General features: G+C 35.3%; 1 protein-coding gene across 1 annotated transcript; it reads left to right on the forward strand.

Annotated features, from left to right (window-relative positions):
* Positions 1 to 1,738: 1,738 nt before the first annotated feature.
* Positions 1,739 to 21,491, forward strand: filip1a (filamin A interacting protein 1a). Its single transcript, XM_073827225.1, has 6 exons — positions 1,739 to 1,961; positions 8,713 to 8,983; positions 9,548 to 9,724; positions 12,928 to 13,106; positions 16,232 to 18,830; positions 20,561 to 21,491. The coding sequence occupies exons 2-6, from the start codon at positions 8,720 to 8,722 to the stop codon at positions 20,768 to 20,770; spliced, it is 3,429 nt and encodes a 1,142-aa protein (XP_073683326.1). The 5' UTR covers positions 1,739 to 1,961; positions 8,713 to 8,719; the 3' UTR covers positions 20,771 to 21,491.
* The last annotated feature ends 1,600 nt before the right edge of the window (positions 21,492 to 23,091 follow it).

The raw sequence follows: 23,091 nt of genomic DNA on the forward strand, positions 1-23,091 counted from the left end.
TTACTGTAGTAATTAATACAGAGACACTAATTTGGGCAAACAGCACTAATGATTTGCACTGTAAAAAGTTTTCACTGGATTCAATTTAAAAACCTAAGTTCAGCAGCTGCTAAAAAGTTTTTAAGTTAAATCAGCTTAAAACTACAAGTCATTTGAACTTATTACAATAAAAATCAGTTGATGTAACTTGTGAATTTAAATGATTTAAATGAATGTTGATTTAACTTAAAATCTTAAGGCAGCTGCTAAACTGACTTGGGACTTGCAAAATGACTTGGTCCCACCTCTGCCAGTAGTCTTGAGTCCAGTGGTCCCAAGTCTGGTTGTCCCATGTGTCTTGTCATCCCAAGTCTGATGGTATGGCAAAATTCATATAGTTAATAGTTGGTTAATACTGACCTGGTCCAAAAAAGGCGACTAACGCAAGCTTTAAGCTCTCAAAATGTATCTCTTCCACACAAATGTATTATAACAGTTCATTACTCGGAGCTTTTTAACACCCTGCACATTGTGGCCATCTGGTGGTCAAGAGGAGTAGCAGGACTCAATGACTGATTTCTTAAGTATTCTCATTCAAGCATTTATTTCCAAGTTAAAGTATTTTAAAATCGCTAAAACAAGTCAAGAAACAAATTCAAATTAATTTCAAAAAGTAAAATTCAAGCGCTATTTTTTTGCAGGGTTCTGAAACCTCAAGGCTTTTTAAACTTCACATAGGTCTACCTTTTCCCCAAACCAACTTAGAATGCAAGCAGGTTTCTGCTACAGCATAAATATAATTTTTCTCTTTTTTGAAGAAAAAAATATAGAGACATAAACTCAGAATTCTGACTTTTTTTCCTCAGAATTCTCAGTTTTACATTTTGATTTGACTTTTTATCTCACAACTCGTCAACTGTCATCTTTTTTCACAATTGCAGATTTATATTTTTCAATTTCTTCTCATCAGAATTGAGTTTACAGTTTTAAAAATAAAGGTGCTTTGAAAGGTTCTTCACAGCAATGCCATAGAAGAACCATTTTTGGTTCCACAAAGAACCACACGGTCAAAAGTTCTTTAAAGAACCATCTCTTTCTTACCTTTTTATAATCTGAAGAACCTTCTTTCGCTTCAAATGTTAAAGGTTTTTTATGGAACCATTTAGACAAAACATGTTCTTCTATGGCATCGTGAAGCACCTTTGTTTTTAAGAGTGTATATCTCACAATTTACAGAATCTCACAAATCTGAATTGTGACATATAAACCTCACAACTGTAAGAAAAAAATCTGAATTGTAAGATAAAAAAGGTGCAATTACCTTTATTATTTTAACAAGCTTCCATAAACTTTCCATACACTTTCCTTTCTAGTTATCATTAAAAAGTGGGTTTGCATATATTATTTTGTGATCATGGAAATCAACAGGATACTTGTTAAAAGTATCATAAGTATCATGTAAAGATCATAAAATTTCATAAGGGCAAATCCTACATTTGTTCAGATCTGGTGTTTTGTCACAGCAGTTCCTGGACTGCATGTGGGTGGAGTATAAGGCCTGATGGTTCTCTGATGTGAGAGTCAGAAGGCTCAGCTGTCACCTCTGAGAGCCTAATGTCACTCTCACACCCTAAAGCCTACAACTGAGTAAGCGAAGAGGTTAAATATAGCTCCGCAGGGCAGTAGAGCTGCACACAATCACTGATAGTGCAAGCATGTGCAGTGCTGCACCTCTTGTCCCTGGAATAGAATAACAACTTCACCGTCCCTGTTTGTGACTCATTGATTTTACAGCCCGCTTAATGACTTGCATTTAGTCATGCTTTCTTTCACTTGTTGACTTATGGTTCAAAGCACCTGCTTCTCAGTATAGATCTTACAATCTTTGGATAATGGGTATCACTATTGAAAGAATCATTCTGGAGTCTGTCTAATCAGGAGCATATAGGAGTACGCTGGCTTGACGCTGGGGACCACTGTAGGTAAGTGTTTCATTCAAGTTTCATTTAGAGAGCAGTGTGTTTTTGTTCTAAGGTACTCCACTAATTGTTGTCACCACTTTATTAACAATTTACTAAAGACTGCCACATGAGTGGCATATATAAAATATTGTGCATCCTGTCCTTTCTCCTAGACGTTCACACACATTTCAGGCAATTGCAGTACTTATATATGCATGTTTATCTTGAGTATGTAGACAAGTAAAGTAAAGCTGTGGTGTATAGCATTACCATCGCAGAAGAAATGAAATAATGCATGCATAAATAATTTTGCAGAATAGTAAGTTGTATACACTACCAGTCAAAAGTTTTTGAACAGTAAGATTTTTAATGTTTTTTAAAGAAGTCTCTTCTGCTCACTAAGCCTGCATTTATTTGATCTAAAGTACAGTAAAAATGTGAAGTATTTTTACTATTTAAAATAACTCTTTTCTATTTGAATATATTTTAAAATTTTTATTTATTCCTGTGATTTCAAAGCTGAATTTTCAGCATCATTACTGCAGTCTTCAGTGTCACATGATCCTTCAGAAATCATTCTAATATTCTGATATGCTGCTCAAAAACATTTATTATTATTATTATTATCTGAACAGCTGAGTAGAATATTTTCAGTTTTTTTTGATGATTAGAAATTTCAGAAGAACAGCATTTATCTTAAATATAAATCTTTTGTAACATTATAAATGTCTTCACTTTTTTGTAACATTATAAATAAATGTCATCACTTTTGATCAATTTAAAGCGTCCTTGCTATATAAAAGTATTAATTTCTATAATTTCTAAAATATATATAATAAATATACAAAAAAAGATACTGATTCCAAGCTTTTAAATGGTATGTTACAAAGCTTTTTATTTAGGATAAATGCTGACCTTTGGATCTTTATTTTCATCAAAGAATCCTAAAAAAATGTACTCAATTATTTTAAATAATAATAATAATAATAATAATAATAAATGTTTCTCGAACAGCAAATCAGAATATTAGAATGATTTCTGAAGGATCATGTGACACTGAAGACTGGAGTAATGATGCTGAAAATTCAGCTTTGATCACAGGAATAAATTACATTTCAAAATATATTCAAATAGAAAACAGTTATTTTAAATAGTAAAAATATTTCACAATATTATGGCTTTTGCTGTATTTTGGATAAAAAAAAATGACTTCTTTGTCAAGAGACTTCTTTAAAAACATCAAAAATCTTACTGTTCAAAAAGTTGAAAAGATCAGCATCCGAAAAAGTTTATAACATTATAAATGTCTTTACTGTCATTTTTGAACAATTAAATGCATCCTTCATGTATAAAACTATTAATTTCTTTCTTTTTAGATTTTAATATTTCACAGTAATACTGTTCTGCATTGTTGATAAATAAATGCATTCTTGGTAAGCATAAAAGACTTCTTTCAAAAACAATAAAACATATTTTTTTCAAACGTTTGACCGGTATCATATGTCCTACAGCTAAATAGTTGGTTAAACTATTGGATTAGTACTGTCCTAGATTGCAGGTATTACTGTAATAATCAACTTTCTTGACAATGGCAATGGCAGAAAATGAATGAGATTATTCTGTTTTGTCTGGAGGGAAACTCTCAACAGCAGTGGACTTTTGCTTTTGGTCGTTGGATAGTCGTTTATTCCTGTAATAATAGGTGTGATTGGAAAATAAAGGACATTTTGGCCTTGATATTAAGGAAAAAAAAGGTTCATTGTGAGGTTTTGGTGGTGTCTGGGTTGCAGAGATTTTCGCACGTTTCTCTCTGGATATGTTCATAGATGACTGGCCCATTGACTCAGTATGTATGCTGTATTTGATCACCGCCTCATCCAGGTGTCATTTACGGCTCCTATTAATACTACAGCTTGAACATGAACTTCAATATCCACCCCCTTGGAATGGCTTTTTAAAGAGCGATCCAATGATGTCAAGTAACCAGAGAGGCCCTGGTTTTGGTTTACTGATCATATCCATTCTGCTTCTTCAGGAGTTCAAGCCAGTTGAGTTACAGTGGAATTTATTCTGTTAGAAAGGCATTCATGGGTATCAGTTACATCAAATTAATTGATATTACTGGAATTGCTTTTTTTTTTTTTTCTAAGAATTTTCTAGATGACATAGCTTTCATTTTTAGCGCATAGAGTACTGGAGTTACACTTATTACACTTCCTATCAAAAGTATGGAATAATTACTTTATTTATTTTTTATGTAATTCAGATTTTTTTTTTAGAACTGCAAGAAAAATTCTAAATTGTAATATATTATTTATTCCTGTGATCAAAGCTGAATTTTCTGCATCATTTCTCCAGTCTTCAGTATCAGAAGTATTATGATCCTTCAGAAATCATTCAAATATGCTAATTTGCTAAATTATTTTTTTTCTGTTTAATATTTTAGTTGAAACAAAAAACATAACCTTTGGGGTAATTAACATTTAAAAAAATAATAAAATTAATTCATTAATTATTTACATTACATTAAAAGTGACAGTAAAGAACTTTATAATGTTGCAAAAGATTTCTATGTCCAATAAATGATGTACGTTTGAACTTTATATTAATTAAAAAATCCTGAAAAAAGTATGATGGGTTTCAACATTTATAATGGGACAGTTCTTTCAAATTGTATTAATATGCACATGTATAAAATGCAGCCTTGGTAAGCATTAGAAACTTCTTTCAAAATCACACAGCTTTTAGACTAACGAAAACCGCATTTTAATATGTATATTTTATATACATAAATGTATATATTATATACATATAATAAATTAATTAATAAATATATACACTGCCGTTCAAAAGTTTAGGATCAGAAAATTTTTGTTTTTTAAATATGTTTCCTATGCTCATCAAGGCTGCATTTATTTGATCAAAACTACAGAAAAAAATGTAATATTATGTGAAATATTATTTCAATTTAAAATAACTGTTTTCTATGTGAATATACCTTATTGAATAAAATGTATTCCTGAGATGCAAAGCTGAATTTTCAGCATGAATTCTCCAGTCTTCTGTCACATGATCCTTCAGAAATCATTCTAATATGCTGATTTATTATCAATGTTCAAAACAGTTGTGCTGCTTAATATTTTGTTGGAATCTGTGATTTTTTCCAGGATTCTTTAACAAATAAAAAGTTGAAAATATCAGTGTTTATTTATTTTCGGGGCCATAAATTTTTTATTCTTTATTTTTTGAAAGAAATTAATACTTGGTATTCGCCAAGGATGTGTTAAATTCATAAAGAAGTGATAGTAAAGACTTACATTGTTAGAAAAGAATTATATTTCGAATAAATGCTGTCCTTTTTTTAACCTTTTATTCATCAAGAATCTTAAAAAAGAATCAAGAATCAAGGTTCCAAAATCAAAAATTTTAAGCAGCACAATTGTTTCCAACATTGATAATAACAGTAATCAATTAGCATATTTAAATGAATTTTTAGTTGAATTAGAATTTTTAAAGAATCATGTGACACTGAAAACTGAAGTATGTAAAACAAACATATTCATCACCATTCCATTTCAAGCGATTATTTGACATAAATGGCATTAAGGCATTCAAAGCCGTATGAAGGGTATGCATTCCCTGTGAATAAAACCCATGACCATGACTTTTAGCTACCAAGATGATTATATAGAAATTTTTTATTGAAATACAACATCACATTTGTATTATGTGATATTTGCATTGACCTTAACATTCAACCAAACACATTTTGAATGTAGTTGTTGAATGAACATTAGACAAAACATGTTTTGAAAATTTTATTATAATTTTTTTTTGGATGAGATCTGTTCAGCTGAATGACATTTTCATCCCCTAATTAGCGGTGCCCTTTTAAACACTTTGCCTGTAGTCCCACTATTTGCGAGAAGCACACATACTACAAGCTGAAATCCAATAAGACAACTGCTCCAACTGAACATAAATGATGGATGGCCGATATAAATAGAAGCTGATGACTGTATACAGTAAGATGAACTGGGAAATATTTACTCATACAGTAATAGAAACTGACTGCAAATTATATAAAAGAAAAAATAATAAAACGTAGACGAGATTGTTTTGGTTTTACTGTTATCAGAGTGAAAGGTAACTACTGTTACAGTTGATAGACTTTGACCTCCTTCCCTCCTCTATAAACAAATGTCCATCAACCAGGTCATGTGTATTGTGTTACCTGAAGTCAGATTTCTAATTTATGACTGCATTTTTTTTATTTTCTGTTTTATATTCTAGACTGGTTGTACATTATGTTTACAGTCCTTACATGGACACCTTTTAAAGCAACTCAGGCACGCAAATCTGAAACTTTAGTTTACCGTGCATGTGTGCAGACTCTATGTCTTGCCAAAGCCACAATTGCAAATGCCATGACTCTCCTAGCCCTTATTTAGACACATTGGACACATCATGTGATAGGTCTTCTAAAACCTTTCATTTCTTCATTGGCAGAACAGGAATGTGGACTTTGGACAGCTGCTGCTACCAGCTGTATCTCTTGGTTATCTTCAAGAGCAGACCAAAATAGGAGACAATAATGTCACAAGCTCAGCAAAGAATCAGGGATGTTCCACAGAGCACATTTGTTCTTAGTATGTAGTTTTAAAATAGTTAAAATAGTAATCCGCTTTCCTCCCTAGTATACAGTTAAGGCCAAAAGTTTACATACACCTTGCAGAAACTGCAAAATGTTAATTATTTTACCAAAATAAGAGGGATCATACAAAATGCATGTTATTTTTTATTTAGTACTGACCTGAATAAGATATTTTACATAATATGTTTACATATAGTCCACAAGAGAAAATAATAGTTCAATTTATAAAAATGCACCTGCTCAAAAGTTTACATACACTTGATTCTTAATACTGTGTTGTTACCTGAATGATCCACAGCTGTGTTTTTTGTTTAGTGATTGTTGTTCTTGAGTCCCTTGTTTGTCCTGAACAGTTAAACTGCCCGCTGTTCTTCAGATAAATCCTTCAGGTCCCACAGATTCTTATTTAATTTTTTTGTGTGTGTGTATTTGAGCCCTTTCCAACAATACTGTATGATTTTGAGATCCGTCTTTTCACACTGAGGACAACTGAGGGACTCATATGCAACCATTACAAAAGGTTCAAATGCTCACTGATGCTTCAGAAGGAAACACAATGCATTAAGAGCCTGGTTGTGAAAACTTTTGAACAGAATAAAGATGTGTAATTTTTTCTTATATATATATCATTTTTTTTTATTTAGAACTGCCCTTCAGAAGATACTAACATGTTTCCTAGAAGACAAAATCAGTTAAATTTACCTTTGATATTAAAATTAATAAAAAATTAATGATATTAAAATTAATAAAATTAAAATTCCAAAAGTTTTCAGCCCCCCGGCTCTTAATGCATCATGTTTCCTTCCGGAGCATCAGTGAGCGTTTGAACCTTCTGTAATAGTTGCATATGAGTCCCTCAGTTGTCCTCAGTGTGAAAAGATGGATCTCAAAATCATACAGTCATTGTTGGAAAGTGTTCAAATACACAAAAATGCTGAAAAGCCAAAGATTTTGTGGGACCTGAAGGATTTTTCTGAAGAACAGCAGGCAGTTTAACTGTTCAGGACAAACAAGGGACTCATAAACAACTATCACTAAACAAAAAACCCCAGCTGTGGATCATTCAGGTAACAACACAGTATTAAGAATTAAGTGTATGTAAACTTTTGAACGGGGTCATTTTAAATTAAATTATTATTTTCTCTTGTAACCGTCTTTTATGTGAAATACCTTATTCAGGTCAGTACTAAATAAAAAATAACATGCATTTTGTATGATCCCTGTTATTTTAATAAAATAATTAACATTTTTCAGATTCTGCAAGGTGTATGTAAACTTTTGACCTCAACTGCATATTACAGATCAGTAATATATCTTGTAATTAAAATATTTATGAGTGAAAGACACATTACTTTATATACACTGCTGTTAGCCAATCATAGCAGTGGGAATTTATATTAAAGTCTTAAAGGAGACATGACCCTTTAAACAGAGTGTTTAAATCAAGGGGTCAAAATCAGGGTGAATTACGACAGGTTTTGATGTAAAAACCAAAAACCATGCTCATGAGGTAAGTGCACCTCAGGAAGCATTATGAAATTCAAAAAATGCAATGCATTTCCTCTTTCACTTAAAAACTGAAAGATCTTCACTAAAATACTGATGATAGATTGCTTTTTTTTTTTAGTTAGATTTTTACTGGGCCTTATTCATGAAAGACGAGCTGAATGAATTTCTGAACGAACTGTTCAGAAATCTATTATTACATAATCTGTTCCACTGGAATGCAACAACTTATGTAAGCAAAGTTTTACAAATCATTTAGACAGAAATTTGCTCCATGAATACACCCCAGTGTAACAGCTTGAAAAACAGCGTGAATAGAAACCATTCTTTGAATGCATTTTCACACTAGAAATGACAACCATAAACACAGGTTTGAGAAAGCATTTTACTAGTCCACTCATGTTGTTGTGACTTTGGAGCTCGGAAAGATATTTAATACAGCAGCATTGTATAAACACAAGTTATTCCTAGCCTCATCTTGCTAGCTGGTTATAAACAGATTAATGAAAAAATAGCACCAAAGCAGCACCATTAAACTCGATTGTCAATATGTTGTTTATGGCCATATATATATCAGCAACTTCAAGCATTAAACTTGGTTTCTTTCCTTAGGAGGAAAATGAGGTCTAAAGATAATACAGTGGACAGCATGGTTAATGATGTTCTGGTTGTCACGCAAAATTCACATGACGTCAAAGAAGAAGAGGAGGGAAAAATACTGGAGACAGAAAAATCCATCAAGGTTAAAGACGTGGATGATGAAGAGAAAAGGCCTAATAATGATGAAAAATCTGCTCAGAATGACGACCAAATGTTTGGGTTCAGAGAACTGTCCAAAGACAACCTACTGAAACTGCTTGGGAACATGGAAGGAGAGATTCAGGTAAAATTTCATTCATGACATGTGAAAATGAAAGATTATCGTCTTTCATAACAACCTGTCTGTATTCATCTTTATATATGTGACCCTGGACCACAAAACCAGTCATAGTGAAATTGAGATTTATACATTTAAAAGCTTTTCATTGATGTATGGTTTGTTAGGATAGGACAATATTTGGCCGAGATACAACTATTTGAAAATCTGGAATATAAGGATGCAAAAAAAAAAAAAAAAAAACTAAATATTGAGAAAATCGCTTAGCAATGCACATTACTAATCAAAAATTAAGTTTTATTATATTTATGGTAGGAAATTCACAAAATATCTTCATGGAACATGATCTTTACTTAATATCCTAATGATTTTTGGCATAAAAGAAAATCGATAATTTTGACCCATACAATGTATTTTTGGCTATTGCTACATAAATATACAGGGCCGCATATATGTTTAGGTGTGTCTGGTGCCATCTGGAGTAATTATAGCAAAAATATTTGGTTGTTTATGTTCATTGAGTGCTGCTTTCACTTATATCAGAGTTTATGATTATTACTTGTCACCCAGGCACGAGAAGATGTGATCCATCTATTGAGGTCTGCATTGCTGAGTCGACCAGAGGAGCTGGAGTCCCGTTATGGCTTATCGGGGCCGACACGACCCTTGCAAGCCCTGCAGAGAGACCGAACGCTCAGCAACAACCACCCACAACATGAAAATGTGTATGATAAGCCAATGGCAGAGGTACACACACAAAGAAAAGAATAACAGTGACTAGTTCACCCAATAAAGATAATTCTGTCATGTTTTGGAACAAGGGTGAGTGATGACAGAATATTCATTTTTGGATGAACTATTTCTTTAAAGGTCCCATATCGTCAAAATCAAAATTTCCTGGCTTTTTTCATGATAACTAAGGTCTAGGGGCTATCTAACTACCATATGAGTTTCAAAACAGTCAATCCACAGTAAACTGCACACAACCTGCTTAAAGTAGCTGTTCATTTTCATGAGCAGCTGTGACTTCCGTAACGATGTGACGTCCGATCGACTCAAGTCACCGCCTTCAGTCACAAACCAACGTCCTACCCTCCTTTTGTCAAACCCCCAGACAACAACGCATCCATTCCATTGAGCAACAACAACAGGAAAACAAGTGGAGAAAACCCTGTTCAGTCGATAGATGTCAAGCTACGATCATTACACAGGCTTCAGAACAACGTGAATATAAGAGACCAGCGGCACGTCAACTTCAGCCTCTTTCACACAGCGATTCCGGTAAATACACGGATAATGTGTCCCACGATTTGTTCCGGAATTGTTTAATTTGGTTCATTCACAGTTGTTTTCCGGAATCTGTGCGTGCTTTACACACAAACCATAAAGACATGTGACGTTTGGATGTGAGATGTAATGCGACGCGTACGTTTCACTAAACTGAAACTAACCTGAACAAACTGTGCTTCAGCGCTGATAGTGAGGAGCTGGCTCTGCCTGATGATCGCTGCTTCATTCCACTTTGCACGTAACGTTATTTTTCGTTGTGAAGAGTCGCTTGATAACGTGCATTAGTGCTGGGCGATATGGAAAAATCATGTATCACGATATGGATTATTTTATATCACGATAACGATATATATCACGATATACCAAAATAAAGTACGTTTTCAGTTATTCTCTGAAAAGTTTGACAAAAATATCATTGCATAATTTTTTTGCAACTTTATTTTTATTCGTTATTTGAAGTGACATTTAACTGAACTGTCACAAATGAGAAAAATACATTTTAGTGCAGCAATATAAATGTATCAAATGACAACAGATGTGGTGGAGGTAGAGCTACAGTAGCCTTCACATTTTTTATCCACATCATAGTTAAATAGTATTATCAAAATAAACTATTTTTTTATTAAAGTGCACAGCCATTTCAAGTTTCTGAGCAGAAAAGCACTCAATTATAAAAAATAAACAAAACATTTTTCAACCTTGTAGTGCAAAGTTTGCAAACCAAAATAAAGTATCACGCCTGTTTCACACATACTCCGTCTGCAGTGTGTATACAGTCCGTGTGCGTTACGTATGCGGTGCAGAGGCAGCACGGACTCGTTTTGCTTCCACACAGAACGCGTTTGCAGTCCGTTCCTGATCCGTGGGTGTTTACCACAAACACACCATTTATCCGTTATTTTAATTTCAAATCCAAACGTGCTTTTTCAGCATTGGGATACTCTTTTATCACAGTACACTAATACAATAATACTAGACATATTCACGTTTAAACTCAACGTATTATAAACAACGTAGGCTATTATTCAATGCACTTGACTTCTAGATTTGTATATTAAGTTGCTCAAGCAAGTTGCAACACATTTAAACACAGCATAGGTAGGCTATAGCTTCCTTTTCATATTGAAATTGGGCTATCACAAATATTTTAAATTAAAACTTACCACAGACAAGCAGTCGGCTCTCTGTGCCTTTCTTTCGTATTAAATCTTTATTAAAAACCATATTTTAAAGAACTTTTCTACCTGGACAAGTGCATCTATTATGTTGCCTTGTTTATTTAAAACTGCACTATTTTAAACCTAGCCAAAAAGCCACGTGTTGACTGTGAAACACAGTAGACTGCATTTATATGCATTTATGGTACATTTCCGTGTCAATCCATGTTCATTTTTACAGCGAACAATGCGCTGTCACTTTAATTCAGCGCATGCAGCGCAGCAAAAACAGACTCTGTCCCGGAAGGATCGCTCCACTGCTACAAACGCACCGCTTCTGGAACGCACTACCGGACAGCAACCGCGTGCAGTGTGAACGATCTGATCCGTTAACATGGGTGCGGGAAAAAATACGCAACGCATACGCACTGCAGACGAATTGACAGGCGTGAAACAGGCGTCAGCGTCGGGCGCGGAAACACTCTTTTGGCAGAGTTTGCACATGACTGTCTTCTGCTCCGTGTCGGAGCTCTTGAAGCCAAAATGCAACAAAATCACTGACGTACCCCCACGTGTCGGTAAAAGTACTTCTTGTCTGCTGCCTGCGTAGCAGTTTCAGTTTGTTGCGACTCGATCCGGGCATTCATCTTCAACCTCTTGCGTCTCCATCTTTAGTCACTCACGAGTTAAAGCATGTCGCACAAGACGGAGTTTCTTTGTGAAAAAGTTCGTTTTTATTCTTGATTATCACTTATAGGGTAGAGTATGCATTGCACAGCAACAAGACACTATAATACATTTGTCATAGCCTATTTAATGCAATATTTTCTTTAGTAATTGATAAAATTAGGTTAGAGACGATAGAAACGATAGAAGAGAAATAGGACGATAGACACTTTTCTATCGTCCCCACGATATATATCGTCATATCGCCCAGCACTAACGTGCATCATTACTACAACACTGCCTTTAGGTTTTGGCTTTGGTTCACACAGTTCCCGTAATTTTCCAGAATCAGCGCGCATTGTGAAAGGGGCTTTACTAAAGCAACAGTTATGTAGCCTACTGCATTCGGTGTTTGAAAAAGAAAAAACATTAATGATCATTCTAAAATATCCTGTTGAGTATCAGCTCTCTCTATTGCTCTGATCTCGCTTACGCTTACAGCATACATGACCGTAGTTACCTGTGATTGGCCTGGTTGTGCGTCACTCAGAAAACAACAGGCCAATCAGAAGAGAGGCTCATGAATATTAATTAGATGGGCCAAAATCGACCTGTTTTTGACAGAGCTCCTAAAAAAGGAGCTGTAAAAATATATTGAGATGGATTTTGGCACTTATACCGCAAATATATATTCTTAAGGACATCAACAAATAAAATAAACCTCCAGAAATGTGTACGATATGGGACCTTTAAAGCTAACAATTAGTCGTAAAAAGTGCAAATCTTTCGCTCTGTTGGTTAATTTTATGATTGTATTTTTTACTGTCTGTGTCTCAGTTGGACAGATTGAGGGATAAGCACAAGGACTCATACCACCGTATGCTGGAACAGCTCTTGCTGGCTGAGAAGAGCCATCGGCGCACTGTCTATGAGCTGGATACTGAGAAACGCAAACACGTGGACTACATGAACAAGAGCGATGACTTCACCAACCTTCTGGAGCAGGAACGAGAGAGGTGAGAGAGGAGAAAATAGCAGGGAAGAAAGCTTTTTTTCAGTGGCAAGAACAGAGGAACTCGTAAAAGTAGAAGAAAAGCTCAATGCACCAAAATGTTGAAATAGCCTTAATGAAAACCCAGTCCAGAGCATTCAGAACCTCAGACTGTTGGGCAGAAGGTTTACCTTCCAACAGGGCAATGACCCTAAACACACAGCAACAGTGGCTTACAGACAACTCTGTGAATGAGTGGCCCAGCCAGAGCCTAGGCTTGAACCCAATCAAACATTTCTAAAGAAACCTGAAAATGTCTGCCAGACCCCATCCAAGCTGACACAGCTTGAGAGTTAAAGAGGTAAGCCGAAAAATGGCAGATAATTTCCAAATGTTGATATGCAAATCTTGTTGCATCATGCCCAAAAAGACTTGAGGCATGTAAAGGTTTTTTTAGCTAAGTATTGAGTTAATGCAATGCAATTTACTTATTGCAGTTTTTTTATATAAGTTTATGAAGTTGTGACAATTCCGTTTTTGCTTTGCCATTATGGGCATGGAGTGTAGATTCATGTAGGGAAAAAAAATATTTTTTAGAAACAGTTTAAAGGGATCATCGGATGCAAAACTCACTTTTACATGTTGTTTGAACATTAACGTGTGTTGGCAGTTTGTGTACACAACCACCCTACAATGATAAAAATCCACCCAGTGTTTTTTTTTAATATTTAATATCCCCTTTTTTAAAATCAGGTCATTTGACACACCGACAGAGGACGCTCCTACGATAGTAGATTGACATGAGCATCTTTACCTTAGATCCGCCCTCACCGAGCTGAAACAGTCCGACTCCGATCGCCATTGTGTGACTCAGGTGCAGGGGAAGACTAGAATGTCTCAGACTTAGTGATTGAGGTGTTCTGTTGTTGGATGTAATAATGAACATAGCAGTGGTCATTTACTCCCGACATCTGAGCTGCTGAAGAAGCAGAGGATAACCTTACTTTCGTTTTTAAAAGGAAAGCGCCAATCCTGATCTATATATGCACCTATGTTCGTGCAAATTGTGGTTTGTGCAAAATGCAGCTTTACCCACAGCAGAAGTGAGTATAAGGGTGTTTATGCATCTTTGCAAACGGCCATTCTTAAAGGTCCCATATTGTCAAAATCGAAATTTTCTGGCTTTTTTTCATGATAACTGAGGTCTAGGGGCTATGTAACTACCGTATGAGTTTCAAAGCAGTCAATCCACAGTAAACTGCACACATCCTGCTTAAAGTAGCTGTTCATTTTCACGAGCCGCTGTGACTTCCGCAAAGATGTGACGTCCGATCTACTCAGTCACCGCCTTCAGTCACCACCCCCAACACCAATCACGTCCCACCCTCCTTTTGTCAAACCCAGACAACAACGCATCCATTCCACTGTTGAGCAACAACAACACGAAAACAAGTCGAGAAAACGCTGTTCAGTCCATGGATGTCAGGAAACTACATCATTGCACAGGCTTCCAAACAACGTTAATATAAGAGACCACTGGCACGTCAACTTCAGCCTCTTTCACACAGCGATTCCGGTAAATACACGGATAATGTGTCCCATGATTTGTTCCGGAGTTGTTTAATTTGGTTCATTCACAGTTGTTTTCCGGAATCTGTGCGTGCTTTACACACAACCCATAAAGACTTGTGACATTTGGATGTGAGATGTAATGCAATGCGTACGTTTCACTAAACTGAAACTAACCTGAACAAACTGTGCTTCAGCGCTGATAGTGCGGAGCTGGCTCTGCCTGATCGCCGCTTCATGCCACTTTGCACGTATTTTTTCGTCGTGAAGAGTCGCACGGTAACGTGCATCATCACTACAACACTGCCTTTATAGTTCTGGCTTTTGTTCACGCAGCGCTCGTTCCCGTAATTTTCCAGAATCAGCGCGCATTGTGAAAGGGGCTTTACTGAAGCAACAGTTGTGTAAGTTAGCTTACTGCATTCGGTGTTTGAAAAAGAAAAAAACATTAATGATCATTCTGAAATATCCTGTTGAGTATCAGCAAGCTAGGCTCTCTCTATTGCTCTGAGCTCGCTTACAGCATACATGACGTAGTTACCTGTGGTTGGCCTGGCTGTGCGTCACTCAGAAAACAACAGGCCAATCAGAAGAGAGGCTCATGAATATTAATTAGATGGGCCAAAATCGACCTGTTTTTGACAGAGCTCCTAAAAAAGGAGCTGTAAAAATATATTGAGATGGATTTTGGCACTTATACCGCAAATATATATTCTTAAGGACATCAACAACTAAAATAAACCGCCAGAAATGTGTACAATATGGGACCTTTAATAATGTGCTTGTTGACAAGTTTCGCTGCTAAACATGGCTAAATGCGGCTAAATGTGGCTCAAGTAAACATTACGGCTCATAATACCACAGCAGAAAGGGGCGAGGCGAGCATTTGCATTTAAAGGGACCATGCAATAAAATTAGTTGATAGTTGAGGTAAAAGGTTGTTTTTTTACACTACTTTTGAGAATTTTTAACCAAAGTATATTATCGACTTTTCATTAAGACTCTAAAGAATCATATGAACTTGTGGAAACTGGGCATCCGATGACCCCTTAAACGAAAACCCAGTCCAGAGCATTCAGAACCTCGGACTGGGCAGAAGGTTCACTTTCCAACAGGGCAATGACCCTAAGCACACAGTAAGAGTGGCTTATAGACAACTCTGTGAATGTCCTTGAGTGGCCTAGCCATAGCCTGGGCTTGAACCCAATCAAACATTTCTGGAGAAACCTAAAAATGTCTGCCAGACCCCATCCAAGCTGACACAGTTTGAGAGTTGAAGAGGTGAGGCGAAGAATGACAGATAATTGCCAAATGCTGATGGGCAAATCTTGTTGCATCATACCCAAAAAGACTTGAGGCTGTAAAGGTGCTTCAGCTAAGTACTAAGTTAATACTTATGCAATCTACTTATTTCAGGTTTTAAGTAAATTTAAGTTGTGACAATTCTATTTTTGCTTTGTCATTAAAGTGCATGGATAGTAGATTTATGTGTGGAAGCAAATATTTAAAACAGTTTAACATAAGGCAGCAACATGTGAAAATACTTTAAGTCAGTCATACTTACTGTTTATTTTTCACTAGGTTAAAGCAGTTGCTGAAACAAGAAAAAGCATACCAAATAAGGAAGGAAAAAGAATTTTCCAAACATATGCAAAGAACATCTGGAGAGCTGGTTAAGCTGAAGTCTTTTGCACTCATGATGGTTGATGAGCGAGAACTTCACTTGGAGAAAATTGACAAACAGAGCCACAAAATACAAGATCTTCTTCAAAAACTTGAGGAAAAGGAGAAGAAACTACATGAGGCAGAGAGAAAAGCAAAGGAAGACAACCAGAAGAACCTGGAACTTGAGGTTGAGCTGGAGCTAAGAACTTGTAAATTTGCAAAAGAGCAAGAGGAGATATCTGCAAAACTGTCCAGCCAAGAATCTCAACATCAGCAGCTGTCCCAAAAACAGATGGAATTGTTACACAAACTCAAGGAGCTTGAAGAGACCAACGAAGCTCTTCAGAAATCAGCAGAGGAGCTCCAGGCATTAAGGGACAAGATCAGAAAGGGCGAATGTGGCAACTCAAATTTGATGGCTGAACTTGAGACTTTGCGCAAAAGAATTTTGGAAATGGAGGGTAAAGATGAAGAGATCACCAAAACCGAGAACAAATGCAATGAGCTGAAGAAGATGCTTCTGACTGAGGAGACTCGCAATAAGGACCTGAGGCTAGAGGTGGAAAAACTGCAACAGAGAATGACACAGTTAGAAACAATAGAGATGAGCTTTAATATGGGCAGGACTGAATGTGCCCAGTTGCAGGCAGCTTTGGAAAAAGAGAAAAGCTTGACTAAAGAGCTAACAGACGAACTTGTGAGTGTTAAAATCCGCATGAAGGCGCTTGAATCTTCTGAGCTGAAACTAGAAAAGGATGAATTAGATTTAAAAGAGGATCTTTTGAAACTCAAATCGGTTACTGTAATAATGGTTAATGAGCACAAGAACATGGCAGACAGAATTAGGTCTGAGGAAAAGAAGAGAGATGAACTGAATAAACTCTACAAGGCAGAGCAGGAGAAAGTCATGGAGGTTACTGAGAGGCTAATAGAGGAGAGCAAGAAGCGACTGAAACTAAAGTCAGAGATGGAGTTGAAGATAGCTGCTCTTGTAAAGGAGAGAGATGAAATCAAGGGAAAGCTTACCAAAGCAGAAGAACTGAGCTCCAAGCATGGTATAATAAAGCACAAAGAAGAAAAGCAATCTTTTCAAAAGGTGATGGACCTGCAGAGTGTCTCAAATGCACATGGAAAAGATGAGAATAAAGTTAAAGAGTTGACTTTGGAGATTGAAAGATTGAAGAACCGTCTTCAACAGCTCGAAGCTACTGAGCGAGACCTGATTAAACCAGAGTATGACTTGAAACAGCAGGTACAAGAAATACATCAAACTGCGTTGAGTAAGGTAATAGAGCAAGTTGAGGTCAGCTGTCAGGAGGCTGAACTGAGATATCGGTTCATGATGGAGGAGGCCAAAACCAGAGACCTTCAAGCAGACGTGCAAGCCCTTAAAGAGAAGATTCATGAGCTCATGAACAAAGAAGACGAGCTTTCTCAGCTACAAGTGGAATATTCTGTATTGCAACAGAGGTTTCTGGAAGAAGAGGACAAGAAAAAGAGCATCAGCACTGAAGTTTTAAATCTTACCAAAGAACTTGAGGTCACCAAGCGCTACAGCCGCACTTTACGGCCCAGCACCAAAGGAAGCCGAATGATGGATGTGCCAGTGACGTCAACTGGCGTACAAACCGATTCAGTTGAAAATAGGACAGCTGACAGCGACACACCTGCTGCGTTCATCAAAAAGTCTGTCCAAGAGGAGAATCGCATTATGAGTAGTCTCCAACAGAGAAGCTTAAAGAAGCCAGCGCAGAGACCGACGGTGCGTGAACTTTATCCTCCAACAGTCAGTGATTATACTGCGAAGAAGTCCTGGATTCCTTGGATGAGAAAAAAAGACAGTGCTTCTGAAATATCTTTGGAAACCAGTGGGGAAGTCAGCATGTCTCAAAAGTGTGATGCTCAGGTGATCCCAGATATTCAGAACAACGAGGCAACCTTACAGACTTGCATTGGGCCGTCTGAGGACTTGACCAAACAAGCTTCTGCCAAACTATCACAAGAAATTCAGAAACCCCAGACATCCAGCATTCCTACAAATGAACGAACCAAAGAGCTTAAGAATTCAGAAAGATTAAGATCACCATTGACCTTTGCGTCCATCTCCAGAGTAAAGAGTACAGAAATCATGAGGACTCCCTCTATGGACAAATCAGCTGTATCCACTGCGTCCAACAGCAGCTCCCTAGAGTCTGTGGACATGATAACAGGTAGAGCTGTATTTAAGGAGACTCCTGAAAAGCAAATGGTCCCCACACCTATCAAGAAGTCAAATGCTAATGTCATTACCACGGAAGATAGTAAGATTCACATTCACTTAGGATCACAGTTCAAGAAAAGCACTGACCATGGCTCAGTCGTCATGGTCAAATCCGAGTGCAATGAAGTTTCTACTGGAACTGTGCTACGCTCACCACACAGCGTAACTGCCAGCAAAACAACATCTTGCAAAGCGATGAGCAGCATCTCCATCACGCAGGTCACTAAAGCACCAGCCAGACCTACGCTCTCAGTGGTAAGTGCCTCATTTAAACCTTAAGTACTTCTCAGTTTTTATTATTTTTTTTTTTTTAATTTTCGTCATTTTTTGTGGGTTTTATTTCACCTAGTCACACTTGTGGTGTTCCCGGTCAAAAATGACCGGACTCCAAACAATTGCTTATAACTATTTGCATCTGATTAATTGTAGGTCTTATTTATCTGAGAGTAGGTACCTTGTTTTTTGAGTGAAAAAAGCATTTTTTATCAACATTTTTTACAATATTAAACAAAAAAATATGAAAAAATTTGCACTGTTTATCACACTAGTTTGCTTTAATGTTTAATCAGGACGTTTGCTTTTAAATGCTTTTATTTTGTACAAAATTGCAAAATATCAAACTTGTGGTGTTCCCTGTCAAAAATGACCCAACTCAAAAAAATTGCTTATAAATCTCTCATTATGCTATATTATCAATAAAACATCGGAATCATTCTTTTTGTCAACATGTATTTTTTCATTTAGGACTGGTTTTGTGTTTCTATTTGCGTCTGATTAATCGTATGCCTTATTTATCTGAAAGTAGGCACCTCATTTTTTGAGTGAAAAAAAGATTTTTTTATAAATAATTTTCACAATATAAGATAAAAAATTATGAAAAAAGTAAAAGTTTATCACACTAGTGTGCTTTAATGTTTAATCAGGACGTTTGCTTTTAAATGCTTTTATTTTTTGTACAAAATTGCAAAAAAAAAATCACACTGTTTCTGGTCAAAAATGACTGGACTCCAAAACATTGCTTATAAATCTCTCCTTATGCTATATATTATCACCAAATATTGGATTCATTCTTTTTTGAACTTGTTTTCTTTCATTTAGGAGTGGTTTTGTATTTCTATTTGCATCTGATTAATCGTAGGCCTCATTTATCTGAAAGTAGGGACCTAATTTTTTGAGTAAATAATTTTCACAATATGAGATAAAAAATTATGAAAAAGTTAAAAGTTTATCACACTAGCTTGCTTTATTGTTTAATCAGGAAGTTTGCTTTTAAATCCTTTATTTTGAACAAAAGTGCATTAAAGCACACTAGTGTGCAAATGTTCATAATTTTTTTTATCTCATATTGTGAAAATTCATAAAAAATGCTTTTTTCACTCAAAATATGAGGTTCCTGCTTTTGGATAAATGAGGCTTATGATTAATCAGATGCAAACAGAAACACAAAACCAGTCCTAAATGAAAGAAAACAAGTTAAAAAAAGAATGAATCCAATATTTGGTGAAAATAGTGCATAATAAGAGATTTATAAGCAATTGTTTGTAGTCCGGTTATTTTTGACAGGGAACACACCAAGTGTGACTATTTGTAATTTTGTACAAAATAAAATAATTTAAAGGCAAACTTTCTAATTAAACATTAAAGCACACCAGTGTGATAAACAGTGCAAATGTATAGAATTTGTTATCTTTGTGAAAATTATTAATTAAAAAAAAAAATCACTCAAAATATGAGGCTTTTAGATAAACAAGGCCCGATTAATCAGATGCAAATAGAAACACAAAACCAGTCCTAAATGAAAGAAAACAAATTGACAAAAAGAATGCATCCAATATTTGGTGATAATATAGCATAATGAGAGATTTATGAGCAGTTGTTCCATTTTTGACCGGGAACATTAGAGGTGTGACAGGAATCTGAACACAACCAGAGGGTTAAACAATATGTTAATAAACCTTTTTCTTTTCATCTCTGTTACTCAACAGCAGCCCATCATTGATACCCCATCAGCACGGTCAGGGTTCAGTCGTATTCCAATGTCTCGCGGGATGAAAACGGGAAAAGCCGTACTTGGAGCTTTGGGAATCACCACAGGAGTTAAAATGGAAACAAATGCAGAAAACCAAGCCATGCACCTTGACCTGAAAAAAACAGCTGCCATTAATGGAGCCCTGCAGGGTGGAGGGAAGGGTTGAGAGCACTGAACCAATAAGTTTACTGTCAAAGAAAATTAATGATTGCCACTTTCTGCAACTGTTATGTATACTGATTTTTCTTGGGAATGAACTAGGGAAGGGTTTTTACTGCCGGACATACTGCAGTAATAATGACGGCCTCACCCTGATTTAACTTCAACTTGTTCAGCCTTGATTTAAAAAAAACAAAACATTTTCCCGAAAGCTTAAGTTAGAATAGTTTGTGAGAGCACAATTATAAACACAATGAGGCTGTGAAAGCGACTAGATAAGTAGTCCTGTTTGGTGTGGTGACTTTTAATATCCCACTTGTTAGTAACTTAAATATGAAAAAAATAGAAAAATCAAAAGATTGAATTAACCACAGACAAGGAAACACTCAGTGTTCAATACTCAGTGGCCATAAGCAAAGATGGGAGCATGGAGGAATCAAAACAGATCACTTCAGGTATTATAGACTATATTTGTAGACTCCAATAAACCAAATGAAAACATTTATTTAGGAATTACATTTGCTATGTATTTTAATAGTGTTGTTTATTATTTTTAATGGTGTATAATTTTAGCATTTTCTGGAATGTACATATCAGACCAAGCATTTTCTGTGTGTAACTATTGTTTTGAACTGAAATGCATTGATAAGAGTCTCATTAATGAGTACAATCTGTAATGGAAGAGATAGATTTTTATTACTGTTTCTAAGTAAAACTGTTTGCTTTCAGATGAGTCAAAATGTATTTTTTTCCATTTACTAGATTAATATAGATAAGAGGGATCATAAAATGCATGTTATTTTTTTTATTTAGTACTGACCTGAATATGACATTTTACATAAAAGATGTTTACATATAGTCCACAAGATGAAAAATGACCCTGTTCAAATGTTTACATATGCTTGATTCTTAATACTGCTGTTACCTGAATGATCCACAGCCATTTGAACCTTCTGTAATAGTTGCACATTAGTCTCTCAGTTTGAAAAGATGGATCCCAAAATCATACAGTCATTGTTGGAAAGGGTTTAAATACACAAAAAAAGAATTTGTGGGACCTAATAGATTTTTCTGAAGAACAGTGCGCAGTTTAACTGTTCAGGACCAACAAGGAACTTATCTTCAATTTCTTTTTAACTTTTTTGTTTCTAGAAAAGACGTTTATTTTTTATTTATTTTTAACTTTTTTTATTTTTTTTTATTTTTTTTATTAATGCAAGAAAGAATACAAGAAAGAGTTGACAGATTGTTTGCATATAACATGCAAAGTAACATGGATATACATTATGTCAACTGAAATGAAGGTGTTAAGAATACAAGAGAAAGCTTGGAGAAAAAAGGACAAAAACTTGAGGGTAAGACACCTAAGCATCAATTGCATTATACATGAAATAGTTCTTATAGCTTTCTTATTTTGTGATAACAAAATAGTGTTTAGATAATTTTTAAATTCTTTAAAAAAACAAGAAAATGTGGTTCGTTGTTGGTAAATTTACATTTATGAATATAAAATTTACAAAGAAAATAACTTAAGTTTATAACAAAACAAGCATTTCTTTTAGTTGAGTCAGAATCATAATGTCCTACTATAATTTTTCGTTGAAAGTAATAGGTACATCTTGCTGGATATTATTCTTAATAAATATACCAATATTTCCCCAGAATTGTACAGTAGGCTATACCGATACATCCAAAATAAATGAAAAAGGTAAGAAATTGACAAAATGAACATTTTGTATCAATATTAGCCTTATACTTCTTCATATAAAGTTTAACTTATTATTTAATTTGAAAGATACTTCTTTTACTTTATTAGTAAGGAAATACCTCTGTTGTAAAGACCATATTTTTTTCCAATTCAAATTTCTAAATAAACTGTTCCAGTAAGAAATGACAGGCGACAAAGAAGAAACTTTTTCAATGAAAAGAGACCTAATTTTGTCATTTCTATCTTTTTGAACAGAAAAACATATTTTACCTATAGTTGTCTCTAATGGATCAGAAAAAGAAGCATTTTTTATTGGGGAGAAATTGCTATTTTTGAAGATCATAATAATTCCTGAAGTTATTGCTCCCGTAACAATGGCCTAATCCTTTGGACTAACCGGTATTTTATATTCTGAAATAAATTCTATATAAGTCATTAATAAACCTCGGGTTGTTAAATAACTGACTCACCAAAATCAAACCATTATTAAACCACTGACTAAGAAATAACGATCTATTTTTATATAAAATATTTTGATTATTCCAAATAAAAAATCTATGGGGGGTAAAGACGTTCATTTTCAGTTGGGGGAGGAGTTACGTTTGTTGACGTCATGACGT

This window comes from Garra rufa, chromosome 21 (genome assembly GCF_049309525.1).
Source record: "Garra rufa chromosome 21, GarRuf1.0, whole genome shotgun sequence".
NCBI classification, from domain to species: Eukaryota; Metazoa; Chordata; class Actinopteri; order Cypriniformes; family Cyprinidae; genus Garra; species Garra rufa.